Source organism: Panicum virgatum, chromosome 1K (assembly GCF_016808335.1).
Source record: "Panicum virgatum strain AP13 chromosome 1K, P.virgatum_v5, whole genome shotgun sequence".
Taxonomy (NCBI): Eukaryota; Viridiplantae; Streptophyta; class Magnoliopsida; order Poales; family Poaceae; genus Panicum; species Panicum virgatum.
The window spans coordinates 6521684-6541037 of record NC_053136.1 but is presented as its reverse complement, the minus strand read 5'-3'; the positions used below and the strand labels follow the sequence as shown (position 1 = coordinate 6541037).

General features: G+C 42.5%; 1 protein-coding gene and 1 long non-coding RNA gene across 2 annotated transcripts; both read left to right on the top strand.

Annotated features, from left to right (window-relative positions):
- Window positions 1-8192: 8192 nt before the first annotated feature.
- Window positions 8193-12992, top strand: LOC120673997 (two-component response regulator ORR24-like). The gene is made up of 6 exons (XM_039955090.1): window positions 8193-8747; window positions 9399-9551; window positions 10125-10517; window positions 10629-10705; window positions 11140-12219; window positions 12607-12992. Exons 1-6 carry the CDS (start codon window positions 8594-8596, stop codon window positions 12658-12660), a joined length of 1911 nt encoding a protein of 636 aa, XP_039811024.1. The 5' UTR covers window positions 8193-8593; the 3' UTR covers window positions 12661-12992.
- Window positions 12993-14400: 1408 nt separating this feature from the next.
- Window positions 14401-17361, top strand: LOC120674076. Its single transcript, XR_005674972.1, has 7 exons — window positions 14401-14880; window positions 15022-15236; window positions 15669-15775; window positions 15855-15977; window positions 16457-16607; window positions 16713-16904; window positions 17129-17361. It is a non-coding gene; the product is annotated as an uncharacterized LOC120674076 (long non-coding RNA).
- Window positions 17362-19354: the final 1993 nt, after the last annotated feature.

Below are 19354 nucleotides of genomic sequence, written 5' to 3'. Positions count from 1 at the left end.
AGATCTGTTATGCTTCGTTGCTTATCATCTACGAATATCACGTTGTTCCTGTGCTGTCATGTTCCAATCTCATGCTAGTTCTTGTCGCATAGAATTAGTTGCACAGAAGCAACACTCTGCTTCTTTTATGTCCAGTAGATCTAATCTGTTATGGTTTGCTCTTATCTTAGGAGTCGGCGTAATATCTGCTAGGTTAGGCCTTGCAAACGGATTGGACGATCCGGTGGCGTAGTAGATGCTTTATCTTGGCCTTAATAGGGATTGTTCCAGGAATCGGCTCTTGCTAGTTCTTAGGCCTCTGTTTTGGGTTCTGGTTTAGTCGTCTGTTACGTTCATTAGGCCTAGTCACGTGTAGGATGTTCCGATGTAGCAGTGAAGCTTTTACTATCGTGGATTAGATTAGCTAGATTTAATTGAAGCAGCTTTATAGTTATTTGCTTTATTCATCGAAATCTGGATGGTTACAGATCCGATCTGACACCGGGACTCGATCGGCTCTTTAAAGCCGATGCAAGAGTCGTCCCGGGGAGCCGACCACGGCTCGGACTTACGTTTACACGTGTCCTTGTATGCAGGAAACTGTTCGGAGCACGTCTGCACCCTCCTGATCGGGTATAGGTCAGGTGGCACGCCCGGTTTTCCACAAAACCTCCGGACGCGTGACGGAATTGCGGGCCGTCGACGAGGGAGCAGTGCCAGCCAGCGCCCCAGCAACCTCCCGGCTCTTCGTGTTGCCCGTCGCTACTCGCCGGTGGGTTTCGACCGACAACAACTGTATTTAATGTTCCATGCATGTGTCTGAATATTCGATGTGATGGGCACCGTAAAAAATTTTTTGGAACTAAACAAGGCCGGAATGGATTCTCAATTCCATCCAGCACAGTGCGAGTAGCTTATCCTTTGTCAACGTGCGCCAGTGATCTGGCCGTGTAGTGCTCGTCCCAATTATATGCCACTACTGTTCCATGTGTGTCCATGTGGTACAGGCTTGAATAATTGTATCTCTGCAGGTAAAAAGTGGGGCATGGCAAGCGCACCATCGCAAGGCTCGTCTTGTAGACAACATGCGACGCCCAATTATGGTTGGTCCGACAAGCTGGGTCATGTGAAGCTAGCCCACCTTGTATCATTGGTAAATTGAAGCACGCAATTGTCACACACATGACATGAGTGACCGATCTTATCTGGGAAATTCGTTGTTAGCATATCATTAGAAGCTGAAGGAATAAGGCCACATATAGTATAGATCTTCCCGTTTATACAAAACTTGGATGTTGAGCTTGGAATCAAGAACATTTTGAGGCTAATTGTAATGGAAATTTCATAGGAGTGTCATGAGCATTAAATTTTATATCATATCAGCAAATTTTCTGATATGGCAGATTTATGAGGAGGGAGGAGGGAGAGTTTAATGCGATGAGAAAAGAGGGGTTTCATCACTATGTCACTCCTCCATCTCGATTACCAAGTTTTGAATGTCACTCCCCATTGGCTCTTTTTTATTCATGAGGCAATGCAAAGTTGATGGATTCACCCTTGGGTTTTAACAGGGAGAGCATCCAAGCCAGGTGATCCTTGTTTTTTCATTACTGAGGCCAATTTCGCACAACAATTGTGCTGTATTAATTATATTTCTATTTCCCTCATGAGCCATTTCTGACTTCTTAAATTTTAGTGTAATATAAATCATTGCATTAAATATAGGCAAATTTTTGGTAACGAAATCACTTTGTCAATATCAGTGCGAGTATTTTATTAGAAAAAACTGCAAATCTAAACATTTTTTTTGTGAATCAATCCTACGATCCTCTGTCCTTTTACCGTTGTAAAAGTAGCACTAGTTTAAGAAAAGAAAAACAAACTTTACAAATTTTCACCAACAGTTAGTTTGTTGTAAAAAACAGTTAGTTAACCTATACGCTTCAATATACGAAAAAGGCACGTCAACGAATTCACGTTTGATTGATTTTTTTTATAAACGTTGAGATTATGTAGGCAGCGATGACGTACCCCAAGAGAAACTGACGGGCAGAAGAATGTACTGATTTGAAAGCCGTTTACCAATTCCAACGCATCCTAAGTTTTGTCTGGATGCATAAAGTTTTGGGTGTAAAGTACTGTACTACTTTCGTTTGTATTTAATAATTATTGTCTCGCCATGAGTTAACTAGACAAAAAAATTGTCTCTCAAAAAATTTGGAGTGTACGGTTCCAGGTACACCAACTTGTACGCGTAGCAGGAGAATAGTTCCGGCCCAATAGTCGGTGGAAACGTTGGCGCGGAGGACAGTCAGAGAGGAAAAGGCTACGCCTACGCCGGGCGGGCCCCCGCGCCAAAGTACACGCGGTGTTGGAGAGGGGAATCTTCGCTTGGGCTACCCGGAATCTTTGCCCGCTCCGCCGGTTAGCCCCCACGCTGTCGCGGACCCGTGCGGGCCCCACCAGCTCTATCGCTCATTCGCTCGCAGCCTGAATGCACGTTCGCACCTTCAGGCTTCTGGTTGCAGTACGCAAGTACAATCCTCCCTGTTATAAGAAAAGATATAATTATTTTTAGGTTTGATCAAAGTGAAATTTATTCAACTTTAATCATCAATATTTTTATGAATGAATTATTTTAAATATAAACACTTATATATTATGATAATTGCTTTCATAACGAATCTAGTGATATTTTTATTAGTAGATATTTATAAATTATTTACTATTTATAGTCAAAATTGAATAAATTTCACTTTGATCAAATTTAAAAATGCTTATATTGTGGGACGGAGGGAGTACACCTCCCAAAATTAAACATAAAGCTTCATTCAATTCAAAAAATTAAACATAAATTAAATTTTTATTTCTATGAGATTGGAGTTCTTCATATAAAACATATTGTTGAAAAAGTGCGGTGAAACCCTGATATCGAGAAATCCTTTTGTGAACTTCAACAAAGGACTCCTCTTGCAGGAGATTATTAGATTTTCTTAGGCAAATTTAAGCCTATAGTTTCTGTGCGATGTTTATAAATATTACTCAGGGCGATAGTCCTTGACATGGTTTGTTGTCTTGAAGGACTTTATTTAAGACCACCAACTAGTACCATATATATTGTGTTTAAAAAAAAGTTTTGATGGAGTCTGACATAAATCTTTTAGGATCCCCAATAACATGATGAAATCAAAGTCAGTAAACATCCACACAACACAACACATTATCTTCACAATATTCTTTTTTTAATGGTTCAGCACAATATTATAACTAAGCACATGACAATATATACTACCCTTTTTGAGAGAAGGAACACGCAGGGCGCATGTACTGCTACAACACAACCCCAGTGCAACAAGCACGAACTGAGGCTTTTTTTAATCAACAGTAACTCGATAACAAAATCTTTCCCCACGACAAAAAGAAAGGCTGGAAGCTTCGACAAGCTAGGCGTAAATGCAAAGATGTCCACGCAGGATAGCTGCGTGCTACTAGTAGCCTACTGCAGCAGATCAATGGGTGTGTTTAGATCCCTCAAAAACTCCCCCAAAATCCAAATTTTCTATCACATCTCCATCATATCTCCATCACATCGAAACATTAAATATAGCAAATGACTCATGTATGGAGTACTAAATGTAGTTAAATAAAAAAACTAATTGCATAGTTTTGATATACGTTACGAGACGAATCTTTTGAGCCTAGTTAGGTCATAGTAGGATAATATTTACCACAAATAAACGAAACACGCTACAGTGTGCTACAGTGCGTGATGTGACTTTTCGCATCTCTTTTCCCTCCATCTAAACACAGCCAATGAAGAAGAAGGCTGGAAACAGCTGTGCACGGATGCATAGGACGACCTGAAGATCAATGAAGACGAAGGAGGAGGAGAAAGCAGCAGTGATGATGGAGAAAGAAATGCATGCAGGCCCATCAATTCCTGTGCATGCATTCAGTCGCAGGATTGGAGACCATGATGAGCCTTCCGCTCTCTGTCCCCACATTAAACTCCCCCCGCGCATTTAACCGCAGTTAATCAAGAGCCAGGCCGAGTTAAGTTAAAAGTAGCGCGCAGTCACCACAGTAATAGCCAGCAGTTGAGTTAACTCGGGCCGCAGGTCGCGGCAAAGTTCACTGCACGGCACAACCAAAAAAAAAACAAAGAAGAAGAAAAGTTACTGCCCTCTGTTCTGATTCTGACGTCACGCACTCACCTTGCTGTGTGTACTGTACTACTCCTCCGCGCTGCGCCGCGCCGCGCCTTTACTGCACGCCGCCGTACGTACACGCCGGTAAAAAAAATGTTTACGGCGACGTCCCTGGTCGTCCATGTGATGTCGTGGTGGCAGCAGGAAGGTGTGCGTGTAACCGTCGTACGTGGTGGGCGTGCGTGCGGTACGGCTGTTGCTTTGCGCCCGCCGTTGAGATTCTGATTCTTTTCTTCCGTTCCATCACGGGCGCCGGCCGCCGCCGGAGCGTGAGTCCCGGACGGCCGGCCAGCCTTTTCTTTTACCCGTCGCGGTAAAAAATAAAAGATAAACGAAATAGCAGCTTGGGCAAACGAAGGGCACGCCCGGCATTTGCTCGGGCTAGCTTGCGGCTGACTGTACCCCGGTTAATTCGCGGTGAAAACAAGCTATAATGACTGCCATTAGAGTGGCATCCACGGCATTAGGATGGGGAGATCATGAGGCATAATTGCGATGTTACTGTCTCGGCGGCCACTGATTATTAGGGTTCGTTCCAAGGTTAGCGTCACCTTAATTAACCTCTCTATCCTGAGCATTAGTGGTAATTACTTACTCCCTCCGTACTCGAAAAAAAATTGTTTTGGACAAGATTTGGATCAAACATTGAGAATATGATTTATGAGTAACTTTTAAGTTGTTGAGTTGCAGAATACAAAAATCATATGAATAGATTCGTCTTGAAAAATACTTTTATAAAACTATAAATATATCACTTTGCGATAAATATTTCTACAAAAAATATAAAGTCAAAGTTAAGCTTTGAAAATGGTGTCGCTATCCAAAACAACTTTCTTTTCAAGTATGGAGGGAGTACTGGCTAATACTTGCTGTAAGATATTTTATTTTGTCCTAAGCTAAAATAGTCTAAGTTTTACTAAATTTGTAGAGAAGAATATTATAATAGCATCTTACACATCAACATAAGTATAAAAATATATTTTACAATGAATCTAATTATTCTTGTTTGATATTCAAAATATTATTACTCTTTTTATAAATTTATTCAAACTGAAAATAGTTTGACTTAGGACAAACCAAAATACCTTCCATTCCAGGACGTGGAAGCACATACCGAGGCCTTGTTTAGATGTGTAAAGTTTTGGGTGTAAAGCACTGTAGCACTTTCGTTTGTATTTGGTAATTATTGCCCCGTCATAGATTAATTAGGCTCAAAAGATTCATCTCACAAATTATAGATAAACTGTGTAATTAGTTATTTTGTTTAGCTACATTTAATACTTCATGCATGTATTGAAATATTCAATGTGATAGGGAATCTTGTAAAGTTTTGGAATTTTGAAGGGAACTAAACAAGGCCTGAGCATGTATGCACCACATTGCACCCACTAGTAGTGACTAGTGAGCATGTATAGTATGGAAATGTGACGAGATCTACTACCACGATAATTTGTGTTAAGTTTGCTCCGAGTCCGGACGGGAACACCGGCAATCTTGAGAGATTCTACGGGGAGGAAACATCATGATTCCTTATGAACTTTTTCTTTAGAAAAGAAAAACAATTGTCGGAAGAGACTGATTGCTAATTTTTTTTCCGATGTTTATGTTTGTTCTAGGTTATCATAGCCGAAGATGATGATAACTTTTATGTTCACGACGATAGCGACGTTGCAACAGCAGGGAATTGAAGGGAGTCCATGCAAATGCCCACCACCATCATCATTCTATTTTGTTGGAGATCGCCAAATCTTTCTCGTCACCCTACTCATGTTGATGCTGGGAGCAGAGGGCACAGTAGTGGGGGAGGCTTTCACGCCACTTGCAGCAAACACACGAGAGGGACCCCCCAATGCATGCAACACATATGAGTGCTTTGCAAAAGAGATGAGGACAAATATATGGGCTATTAGATGTGACATTGGGCTATACTTAGTGGTAGATCACCTGCACATAGCCATAGGTTGGAATAAGGGAATGGAGTCTTGGAGAGCTTCTGATCTGGTTTGTGGTTTGGTCTCTGATGATTCAGCAAGATGTGGTCCATGTGAAGCAGCTGGGGGCAAGAGGAACACAAGACACAAAAGATCAGGAATCGAGTGTGTGTGGGTGTTGTGGGGAGCTGTCTAACAATTGGCACTTTGTGTGGCACACTAGCTATAGCCAGCCTTTGAGGCTTTTGCTGTTGGCATGGATGGATATGTTCGGTTAGTGGGGTTCCTTAAAATATACCTTGGAGCATCACAATATAGCATAGTCCACTGCAGGCAAATGTGCACCCTGATTTTTCTTATCTGAAACAGCAAGATGAAATGGCCATCATAACTAGCCTTTTTTTCAGTATTTGGTACCATGAAAAATCTCAATATTAATTATTATTATTTATATTTTGGAACTAGAGAGAGCATCATTAGCAAATTCAACCACATTGCCACGAGGCGAATCCTATGATACAACTCTGCTTTTCGGTAGAATTATATGGCCTACGAGTTCACTCTCTCTGCTAGCTAAACATAGGTGTTTTGCTTCCTACTTGTTAGGCCATTTGAGCCTCAATAACTTTGTGACCCGGCTAGCTCACTGCCTTGACAATTTGACATTGACACCCGTATCTTATACCATTACAAGCTGCTTAATGTTAACTTTACTACAAAATTAATGAAAAATTGCGGGCATTTGCGTCCACGAGATCCCGTGATGGCAATGCAAGTTGAGGTGTTGATACCTCATCAGAATATTGCATTGCCAGGGAATACTTAATAAAAAAAATGGCGGGAAAAGAATATTATCACAAGTACAAGCACAGGGTGTGTGAGCCAATAATGTACTGGTACCTGACGCACTTGGGGCAGTATAATATACACAGGGCTTAGGGTCTCAAAGGACAGCTTTGTGTATTTAAACCAGCAGCCATTTCATGAGCACATTTTATTAAGAGTTTTGGACGGCAGATTAGCAAAGCACGTATACTCCAGTACGATTAAATACGCTAAGTTTTGGAAAAACAAAAACAAAAAATAAAAAAGGGGAATGCATTATTGTGCCTTGATTTGGGAAATTCTACATAGTGGAAATGGAAATAAATAATAAATTAATAATGGTATTTCTAGAAAAAAAAATTCTTGATGGCAACAGCAAGGTGTGCCTTCCGTGTAGAAAGATTTAACCTAAACATCTGGATTGCTTTCCTATCTCTTTGTGTGTGTGCGCGCGCGCGCGAGTAGTCTACTACTTATAGATCTGTGATCCCGTTGAAGTGGAAGCCGGCTAATCCCATAGATGACGCCGAGCTGTCGTGCATCACTAATCAATCTTATCGCGAGCATCGTTTAATCGAGCCCATAAACCAGCGAGCCCTGAGCCACGTCAGCATCAACCATAGGCGAAAAAGAAAGAAACGTACGCTTGATTGTCTGGCCTGATTGTTTGGGTAGATCCAAAACTAGAGCTATCCTTCGCCACTTTTGTCGCCGCAATCGTCCAAAAAAACAAACACTTGAGAAATCAGGGAGTTTTTGCGGCGCAATTCTTTTCTCTCTCGCTCACACGAAAATGTGCAACACATCCACAACAACTCAGGTGCACATCATCCTTTTTTTTTTGGGAAAACACATCACCTATTAGGAAATAATTGGAACGTACAAATATATATATCTACAAGGAGTTAATTAAAAGTTCATTATTTTTATTTTACTTTGCGAGGAGGAGAAATATCTCAACTTCTAAGGCGAACCTCAATCGAAACACAATGTTGTAATTTTTAAACATGCAAAAAAAGGTATTAGCTTCGCCATTTGAGGATGAGCATCAGAGTTATGGTCATTACGGGTTAATTTCCATGACAGGAATACGCCGCACGTTGTCCACAAATGCGAAATGGGAAAACCCAAAAGGCGACTCCGGACGGACCCAAAAGAGACGGTGGCGCGTACACACGCGGAATACACCACACGGCAACGAAAAACAAGAACCCCAACCCAACCCCGGGCTGGAATTGGATGGATGGATGGATGGAATGGATAGCATATAAAGGCCTGGATAAATGGCAAAAAATTTGGAAGCGTAAAAGGAAACGAAAGGGGGCCGGAAAAAAATGTTACCATCTTTGCACTGCATGAGCAGCAGCAGCAGCTCCGATCCATTCACCACCCTCCTCTCTCCTCTCCTCCCCTCTTATTATAGTTCTTCACCTCACCCTTCTCTCTCCTCTCTCTGCTCCCTCGTGGTGCTGGGCTGCTCTGCTTTGACCTTGCTGGCTTCATCCGCCTTTCCCCACCGTTTCTTGGATTTCTAGGATCCAAGAAACTCCCCCCTGCACACAGGGAGTTCGGTGATCCGGGCGGGCTTGGGTTTCTTGTTTCTTGATTCCTCCGGGTGCTGTCGGATTCGCGTAGCCGGGGGCGGGGGAGATGACGGTGGAGGAGGTGAAGCTGCAGGGGAAGGCCAACGGCGGGCATGGGGCCAGGGACCAGTTCCCCGTCGGCATGCGCGTGCTCGCCGTCGACGACGACCCCACCTGCCTCAAGGTCCTCGAGAACCTCCTGCTTCGCTGCCAGTACCATGGTATGCCAAACTCCTGCCTCCTCTTGCTGACTTGCTCCTCTGTTTCTCTCTCTCTTCCCTGTATGTTTGGATTCCTACTCCTCTGATCGGATCGTTCCTTCAGTGCCGTTTTTGTTTTCTTTACGATTTGGCTCTTTGCTTGATTTGGTTTTCGTTGTTCGCGTAGCAAGGAGGTTATTACAAAGACATCTGGGGTCCTGGTTTTGCATTCGCATAAATAGCAATCCTGACTTTATGCCCCACCTTTTGCCCTATTGGTTTCGCGGTCAAATATTTTTGTTATGTAATGTCATGTCAAGCTCGGTTTCATTTTTCTTGGAAAATAATGAGATTTTTCCTGCTCTAGAAAAGATTGAATTTTATCTTGTGTTCACGCACGGCTTGATTTGGAATAATCTTCTAGCCATAAGGTCTGTCGATTGGACCTCCAGCCGTCTAATTTCTTTAGGTCTCTAATCTTGTGTTCTGCAGGTTTTTGCCTGTCTATTTCCGTTTTCCATGGTTGGATTTTCTTCAGTGGAATGTTCTTCTGCTCTCTTTTTTCCGGGCGCGAGGGATTCCTACGAAGATTTGACTCGCATGCGAAATGTGTTCTTCCTTTGACTTGTGTACGCTAAACTTGTCTGATTTGATGTGCTTGTGATGTCGCAGTGACAACAACTGGGCAGGCGGCCACGGCCCTGAAGCTGTTGAGGGAGAAGAAGGACCAGTTTGACCTTGTGATCAGTGATGTCCACATGCCGGACATGGATGGTTTCAAGCTCCTCGAGCTTGTGGGCCTCGAGATGGACCTCCCAGTCATTAGTAAGTCTTGTTTCCCCACTTCTCTTCGTGTCATTATTGCAGCCAATGATCTGAAAAATGGCATTGCTTGAAAATCATTGTGGAATGAATAGATCCTGTACAGTATCTGGCTAATTTGGTTTAGCTCTCTTCGACTGCTGAACTGTGGAATTTAGGAAACAATACCCATTATATTGAATTTCAGAAATTCATCGTCATCGTCTCGGACATGGTTGAATTTATTAAGAGATTTATTAATTTGGAAAAAATGATGGACCTCATGAAAACTTCTGTATACCCAACATGTGACCACTAAAAAAGAGTTAGAAAGGACAAAGTCTGCAATTGTAATGAACGCCAATTAGTTTCCTGCAGGAAGTTCAATTATTTCCGCAGGTTCAACGTACAATGAACATTGTGTATGCATTTCTCTTTGATTACCTGAAGATCAATTATTTCCTCAGGTTCAACGTACAATAAAGATTGTGTATGCATTTCTCTTTGATTACCTGGCCACAGTCCCACAGTTTGAATTTCGTTACATTTATAAAAATGTAGTATAAGTTCTGAAACTGACCATGTATGATCATGCAGTGTTGTCTGCAAATGGGGAGACACAAACAGTCATGAAGGGTATCACCCATGGAGCATGTGACTACCTGCTGAAACCAGTGCGTATTGAGCAGTTGAGGACAATATGGCAGCATGTGGTTAGGCGGAAGAGTTCCGATGCCAAGAATCATGGTAATGATAACGATGATTCTGGTAAAAAGTTGCAGTTGGCTAGTGCTGAAGGTGACAATGGCGGTGTTAATCGCAACAAGAGAACTTCACGCAAGGGTAGGGATGATAATGGAGACGAAGGTGATGATTCTGATGATAGTAATGAGAATGGAGACTCGTCGACCCAGAAGAAGCCAAGGGTTGTGTGGTCTGTTGAATTGCACCGAAAGTTTGTGGCTGCTGTCAACCAGCTTGGCATTGACAGTAAGCGCTCTTGTTTCATCTTAGTTATCAGAATGTTCACTAATTATTTTTCCCAGATTAATTCTATTATTATCAAATCATAATAGCATGTACTTGTGTTTATAACTGCAGAGGCTGTTCCAAAGAAAATACTGGATCTCATGAATGTTGAGAACATCACAAGGGAGAATGTTGCGAGTCACTTGCAGGTTTAATTGTCCTACGTTTCACCTTGCATTTTTATTTCTTTGATAATGTTTCTGTGATGTTTATTACGGGATATCTTCGGAGCAATTTTTTGTGCATTTTGATTATTCAGCTATAAGCTCGAAAACTATAGCTTGAAAGAGGATTTGTTTGCATTTTTGTAAATGTAGTTCAGAACTCATATGAACTATATTTTCTTGATTTTTGTTTTCCACCTTATCTAGAAATGTTCAAACATAATACCTTATCTTTACGTGCTCATTATGCTTTCAGAAGAAACAAAAAAGTGGCATCTGATAGCATATTTGTTAAGTTATATAGTTCATGTCCTTGTAAAGACCATAAATTTCTTTGCTTTCTTCAGCATTTTAATTTTTCTTCCTCTTGCAATTAGAAGCACATTTAATAAATCCCTCCTGTTGGTTTGTTATTTCAGAAGTACCGGCTGTATCTGAAAAGACTTAGTGCTGATGCAAGCAGGCAGGCTAACCTTACTGCTGCATTTGGAGGAAGGAATCCTGCTTATGTTAACATGGGACTAGAAGCCTTCAGGCAGTACAATGCATATGGGAGATATCGGCCAGTTCCAACCCCTAACCATTCACAGTCCAACAACCTTCTTGCAAGGATGAACTCCCCTTCTGCATTTGGGATGCATGGTTTGCTGCCTTCGCAGTCACTTCAGATCGGACACACCCAGAATAATCTGAACACTTCCTTGGGCAATGTTGGTGGGATGAACAATGGTAACCTGATCAGGGGTGCTCATATGCCACTGCAGGATAGTAGCAAATGCTTTCCTACTGGTCCTTCTGGCAACTCTTTTGCAAACATATCAAATGGCACAACATTGGTTCCAACAAATAACTTGCCACTACATTCTCTTGAGCCAAGCAACCAGCAACACCTTGGTCGGATGCACTCTTCTTCTACCGACCCGTTTAACTCATTTGTTGGCGAGTCTCCCCAGTTTCCAGATCTTGGAAGATGCAACACCACCTGGCCAACAGCAGTTTCATCATCAAACGTTCATGAACTTGGTCAGAAGGACAGCATGTCCCAACCAAACCTGCATGTGAATGCCCCCAAGCTTGAGCCTCTCTCAAGCTTTACAGAAGCATCCAGTCAGATTCCCTTGCTGGGAAATGAAATGCAGGGCCAAGTAGCATCACTAGCAAGCACCGGTCTTCCAATGCCGTTCAATCAGGAAGCAGTGCCGTTCACATATGGAAGCAGCGCCAACTCAAGAGAGATGCTGAATAACAACCTTGCTCTTAGTAATTCAGGCATCAACTCCTCATTGCCGAACCTTCGCATAGACAATTCTGTTGTTCCAAGGCAGACACTGGATGGTGGTAATTCAGGGGGTGGTGTTCCTCCTCTCCAAGATGGCAGGATTGATCAGCAGGCTGTTAGTAGTCAGCTAAACTATAACAACAATCTCATGGGGACAAGTAGGCTGCAGAGAGGACTCAGCGGTGGTCTGGATGACATTGTTGTTGACATGTTTAGGCCGGTATGATCCTACCCTTTTATCTTCTTTGACATATGATATGCCTACCAAATATTAACAGTCGTTTTGTGGAGAATGCCTATAACAGCAGTAGAAGGACAAATATTGATAATTCAGTTTTGGATGAATCCTAGTATATAAGAAATAGACTAGGCCTCTTTATGTACATGAATCAGTCACACGTTGTCACTTAAACAAAATCTTGTTTCTACTAGCATCTTTAGGTACATGAACCAGTCATTAACTGTCAGGATGACTGCTCTGAATATTTTTACATGCAGCTACTCTTCCATGATTTGGTTCTCTCTCCTTTTTGTACACTTCTGACGTTAACTTCAATGTAATACTGAAAAGGTTTTGTTTCTAAGCATGTGAAATTTCTGAATGCAGGACCGTGCAGACGACGGTGTCCCCTTCATCGATGGGGACTGGGAGCTGGTCTAGCAGGTTTCAGCTCCCTACATCAAGTCTTGGTGTGAGATTTTCCGCATTTGTCGGGGTCGGCGGTTGATTGGTCCATGCTAATTGCCTGCTCAAAGTTGTTTATATAGTAGCAAGTTTGCATCACAAAGGCCTTTTTTGCATTTGGCTTTTCAGTCTAGCAGTCAGGTTCCAGTGTTATGCCTGAGCATCGACTATGTGGTATTTGCTACCTTAACTCGTATGGCTATGTTTAAGTCAGGTATAACTGTGGTTATCGTGATATATAGCATGGTTATGAGCGAAGCAATCCCTTCTTGTCTCCTGGAGTTGTCTTCGCTGTTCCCCTTTCTTGATTCTCATTGCCAATAGTGTTAAAAAAATTCAGAAAAATCCCAGCACACTGAATTCCCCGTGGTGTTGTAGTGTATCGCTGTCGTTGGAAAAACTTGGAAAATGATCTTATTCGTCATTTGCACGATTGCTTGGTAGCCTGGGCGAAAGATCTGCATATTTATAACAAAGGAAGATGGCCTGAATTTGTTTCTGAAGATATCAAACATGGTAACACACAGTAATGAAAGCTCTGAATTACAGGTGAGATTCAGCTCAAGCGTATGATTGCTGTGCTGGGTAGAAGTAAATAGAACAAAGGCAGATGACTTGAACTTGTTTGGTGTAACAGTCATACAAGCTCTGAATTTACAGGCGGGAATAAATCCCGATCCCAAATTCTGAACCAGTCACTGACTTGTACGGTGCCTTTCTTCCCCTCCCTGCTGCTGCCAAGCAGATGATGCCATGGAACCAATGTTGCAAATCGGGGGCTATAAAATTTAGCGCAGTGCATTTAGAAAAGATATAGAAGCTATAGCGTTGCTATAGCGGCAGCTATGGCCTTTAGCGGTATGCAAAACACTACTAAAAAAATATTTTTAGGAACAGGTAAAAATACATTTTTAGAGGTGGGTAGCGCACCCATTGCTAATTTCCGCAATTAAAAATAGCTATTTGCAGAGGTGGGTGCATTACCAATGAATCAGTTGCACCACCAGCTGTGGCAACATCAGCATCCCCTACCTGTTCGGCGTCGAGCCCGGCTGCTACCGCGACGGCTTCATTCTCACCAGCCGCCCAAGCTCTTCCTCGGCGACGGCGCCACTGAGGTCATCGACATCTTTGTCTCCAGCGGCACAGTACAAATTCGCAGCGGCTACATGAACATCAGCGACAACCTAGTGCTCCTGTCCGGCACCGGCGGCGGTGACCTCGCCAACGGGACAGCATGGGGAGACTGGAGTGTGTTTGGTTGAGCTATGACTTTTGAAAAAACTATTATGAGTTGTGAAAAAGTAGGTGTGGGAAAATAGAATACTGTTTGGTTGGACTTGGACAGCCGTGGCTTTTGAGTTAACCGAACTCCACATCTCTTACTTACGATTCTTGGACCAAAAGATGGCCGGCCAGCGTGGCCACGTCACCTGTTAAATCTCAGCCTAACATCTAGCATCGAACAGCCAAAAAAACGTCCCAAGCTCCCAAACGTCCTAGAGCATTCGCGACGCCGTTTCCACCCTCTCGCTGCTCCCAGCAGCGCGGCCAGCCTTGGCCGCGGCCCCTCCACCTCGCAAGCCACCGCCGCGTGCCTGCCGCTCCGCCTACCAGCCTCCGTCCTTTGCCTTCCTCCTCCAGCTCCGTCTGCCACTGCACCGAACGCCAACCCACTCACCCTCGCCGCCACCGCCATGGACGGCCCTCATAGTGAGGTACCCCTTCCAGCCTTTTCTTCCTTCAATTGATCGAACAAATAGAACCACCATTACATCACGATGCTCATGGGCCCGCCAATCGCTCGCGTTCGCAACAGTCCTAGCTAGAACACGCCCATTCCCGCCGCGGGCGCCATGGTCGCGCTGCCCGCACGGCACCTTTAGCATCAGTGAGAAGCAGTCCCAAGCCAGGGTATGCGCAGCCACCCAGGGCACTAGAGACCGCAAGTTGATGCTAGAGGACGACGTGGAACAGTGCGCAAGTAAAGTGCTCAACGAAATGTCTTAACTACTTGCTGTTGGTGGTCTTCGCGCATTCCGCCTATTGTGGTGAAGAGTCACCGACCAATGCACTGCTGTTGATGTCCGTGATGCCGCCACTTCACCCTCATGTCAAATCCCCACTATAGCTGACGCAGCCCAACCTGCAGGACCCTGGATGCAGCGGACTTCATGGACAAAGCCACTGGCTATGGTAAGCCCAGCCAGGCATGCACACTACTACCTGATGCACACATATGCTCATGTGTGTTTACTTATTTACATCCATGCTTATATTTAAGTAGCACACAATTAAATTACTAAGCACATGTTTTCTATTTTTCTCATTGCGCAGGTTTGCTAACAATAAAGCAGGATAATATTTTGGTGTACCAAAGTTCTTTATGACACAAAATATAACTAAAACATATGTTTGTATTAGCTTCATCTAAAATAATATAAACCTTGGTTAATCAAGTTAGGATTTCTTACAAATTGTTTTATCAAAAACAGGAAGGTTACAAGATCAAAAGAGCAGGAAAGGATCAAGACAAGACAATAGTAACAAAGGTAAACGCTTTGCTTTTTGCTACTATCGTGTGAAAAGCATCAGCTAAGCTCTGTTAGTTTATTTGATAGATATATGATGTGCAAGTTCTGAAGTCTGAATCCCCTTTTTTTATCGCAACAATCATCAGGTATATTCTAACTAAAGTTCAGCAGCTTATCTCTTGTGACTGCTCTACCAGAAATAGAAGGTTGCAGAGACAAATTAATGTTTTCTCCTGAATAGTAATATAGTTTATAGTAGATTTGTATTCATTGGGTGCCTTGATACTGGAAGTCTGGAACCACTTAATACAGATTTCTGGGTTACATTGGGTTCAGTATCAAGTGATCTGGCTTCGAAGCAGCACTCTTTTATTCGGGCACAACATACCTTTTCAACTGGTCTTATAAAATCTGCCTGAAAGTATTCTATTTTCCTTTGCTGTACAACAGGGACCTACCAAAAATTATCATTGGGTGCCTCGATAGTGGAACCACTTAATAAAGATTTCTGGGTTACATTAGGTTCAATATCAAGTGATCTAGCTTCGAAGCAGAAGGTATTGCTGTGAAAGCAACAGGTTATTAATTTCTGCTTGTACCAGGGGATAACTAATAGTTTGACCTCCACATTTATAGGGACTCAGGTGACAAGCAATTGGCAACACAAGCATTTGATCGTGCTCGAAGCATTGATCCCTCATTTGCCTTGCCATGGGCTGGAAATATCTCTACAGTTGCCAGTGGACCTGTGAGTTACAAGTAATTTTTTTTTCTTCTTCTTCTTCTTTACTGCACAGGGCATAGTAGGAGTACTGGACTTGCTTTTCTGAAGACAGTTTGTTCAAATTTGTAAACTTGAACAACACTGTACACTAATTAGAACAATAGCCTATTTAATTAAGAAAAGATCAACACCTATATTGTTCTGAAAAAAACATTAATGTTCAAGCCCTGATATCGATAATTCAAGAGGTTTTGACTGTTTGGATATGAGCTGAACTGATGACCTGATGTACTCAAGGATTCCAACTGAAATTATTACTAGTAGTACCCGAAGCGCTCTAGGATTTGGGTGCAGCGCTTTAGCAGCTTGCTGAGATTGGCATGGAGTGAAAAACTGATGACATGAGCTTGGTTTTGCAATTATAATTTAAAAGCTTCCTCGACCATCATCATTCTAATTTAAGATGTTTTACCATGTTAGTACTAAATTGTTCTGTTTCGGTTCGAATGTTCAGATGGCTGGGAGTCCCGGTGGGTGCAATCTGATTGTAAAAGGAGTGAAGGGAAAGCTGGAAGGTTAAAGCACACGGCCGGAACATACTCTGGAGATTCTGATGCCAAAGATTTATTTTTCATCCCTCGCACATTTGTGTTTCAATTGACTATGTATGTCGATCATTTGATCATAAAACATGATATACTTGCTCAACAGATTAGTTCCAGTAAATTTATTGATCCATGTGCTTTGTTTTTTTGTGTATACCGTATCAGGAATACAAACAACAATGGATGCTAGGCATTTTCCTATCTCAGCGAAGTTCCCACAATTCAGTAACAAGAACAGGACACTGGTGGTCCAGTACTCCATCAAGTTTGAGCAGGATATTGAGTGCGGTGGTGGATATATTAAGCTTATGTCCGGTTATGTCAACCAGAAAAATTTAGTGGGGACACTCCATATAGGTAAATTTCTTAACGGCTTTTGTCCCATGGAATTTCCCATTCTTTCAAAGACACGTTGATTCCTATATGCTCGATGTGTGCTTAGCTGCTCAATTGCTGGTGGGCGACAAATGCACTCTTAAAGTATAATTTAGTTGTGTTTTAGGAGTCATATAGACTTCACAGCTTGCAAACTAATAATCCTATCATTGCTTTTGAATTTAGTGTCTGAATATGAATTGCAGCCTCTATTGTTAGAACTGTGGATTTTGCTGCTGAGGTACAAGATGTGCTTAGAAATCTTAGTGGCAACAGGGAATCAATGAAGGGAATAAAGTCATGGTTTATGCAGAGGGCAGAGGGTGCTGTTTGTGTCGGCTCTGCCTCAAGTTCTTAAGGAAAGAGTATTTGCCTTTGAGGATTCAGAGGGGCAGCTGCACATTATTTTCCTGGTGAATGATATTTTGTTTGAAAGGTATGTTTTGAACTTCTCTTATGGCTATCTTGCAATTGCAGTGTCAAATAGGTCTTAGCCTCCATGTTTATTAGAGCATACATAACAGAATCCCAAGCAATATACTGATCTTATTCACATCTAATCTTATTGCCCCTGTTGTAGTAACATATCCATTTTTTAGTGTCAGGCATATTTCGCCCTTTAAATTCATTTACATATCAGTTGTATTCTGTATTTCCTATGAAAGACTATTGTGCTTCGTAAAGGCCAAATTGTTCCTTGGCAGCTAAAATGTGTTTTAAGAAAAAGCGGACAACAATCTAATCCAATCTCTTTTTACAATGCATAAAATCAATTACAGCTAGCGAAAGTACAATGCTTTGTTTGTACTACCAGAGCTCATGTCTATGAACAATATAGGAGCAGCCATTTAGGATTCTATTTTCATTTGCCGATGAAAGTGTTAGGCCGTTAGCTGCCAATTCTTTAAGCACTTAATAGTCCTTGAAATTTTGTGTCCACATAAACATAGTAAGTTCCTGGTGAATTTTTTAGGCGCTTTTTTTTTTGAACCATTTTTAGCCCATGTGCAGATGGCCATCTGGTTAAACAGCATAGTAACTGACATCTACATGAAGATTCTAATTCTATCTTTTTTAACCTGCACAGAATTTTTCCCGCAAGAAAAATAATTAAGAAAAAACAACCTTTTTGGACTACACGTAGCTAATTTTATCTGATTTGCAATTTTTGCACATACACTGCCACACGCGGCAAAGCCGCGACCATTTCTAGTGTCATCTAGAGCCCTATCAATCAATTCTCCTCCCTTCTCACCGACAAGCGGGCCACGCTTGTCAGCATCTCCTTTCCCCCGAGTGCACGGCGAAGAACAGTGCCGGGACCTCGGAGCGGCGCTGGCGGCCGGTAGAGCAAGCCTGGGGCCCGCGGCCGCGGAGGCTCGCGCCGTGGCGGTACCCTCCCCGGCGGCGGCTCGCGCGCGGTGGATCTCGCCCCTAGGGACGGAACCCATGGCGGCGTGATTTAGATCCTATGTACTATTCTTTGCAAGGTCAACTCCATACCTCCAAGTCCTCCCTTCATTTGTTGTTCCTGATATTTCAGCTGACATTGGGCCACTTTTCTTGATAGCATAGTGCAACCCTCGGCTCTTCATGCAACTCATGTGTCACGCTAGAAAGGATGCGCCTTTGAAGTCTATTGGCTCTCTCTTGCCTTGTGTACATATTCTCCATTATTTTGTCTCTAATCTTATCCATGAGATCAACCACCGGAAGGTCTTTGCAATCCTTAATCCAATTATTGAAGCATTCTGATATGTTGGTGTTAACATAATCAACTTTGCATTCTTTGGAGAATTTAGATCTGCTTCATATCAGCTTGTGATGCTTGTTTAGGAAGGGGATTGCTTTATATCAGCTTGTGATGCTTGTTTAGGAAGGGGATTGCTTTAGGACAATCAGTTGCAATACTCTCCATTAATGCATCATGCTTAAGAGTTGTGCAAGGAAGGGCTGGGAGAGAAGCAACTGGCGGTGGAGGGCTAAAAGCCTGTGCAGGCGGGTGCCACTAGACTGTTGTCTTAGGAGTGAGTAATACTCAATGATGTAAGCTGAGTCCCCCGCTGTACGGTTTATAAAAAAAAATGATATAAGCTGAGGCTGTTGTTCTTTCGGAACCATGGAGTTTCCAACGGTTTCCAGTGTTATGCGTTTCACCGAAGTGGCCTTGGAGGGGGTGTTCCAACTTGTAACAACTCTAGATTTTTCCTCAATTAATACAAATAATACAAAATGCGCAGCTCTCCTATGTATTCGAGAAAAAAGCATAAGAGCTATACATGCCCATGCACAAGGCCACGTGTACTTCAACACCTCACCCTTCCTAACGAAATAAGTATCAAATCGTGAATTTTCTCTATAAGGGTATGGGTATTATAAATTCAAACGGAGACGGCTACTTCTATAGTTTCAACACAAATATACTCATTGTG

What these genes read in the sequence shown, in the direction of transcription:
- LOC120673997 (XM_039955090.1), top strand. Translation starts at nt 8,594, where the DNA reads ATGACGGTGGAGGAGGTGAAGCTGCAGGGGAAGGCCAACGGCGGGCAT. An exon ending in GATGGACCTCCCAGTCATTA is followed by an intron (nt 9,552 to 10,124) that starts GTAAGTCTTGTT and finishes ATGATCATGCAG; the next exon opens with TGTTGTCTGCAAATGGGGAG. An exon ending in ATGTTGCGAGTCACTTGCAG is followed by an intron (nt 10,706 to 11,139) that starts GTTTAATTGTCC and finishes TTGTTATTTCAG; the next exon opens with AAGTACCGGCTGTATCTGAA.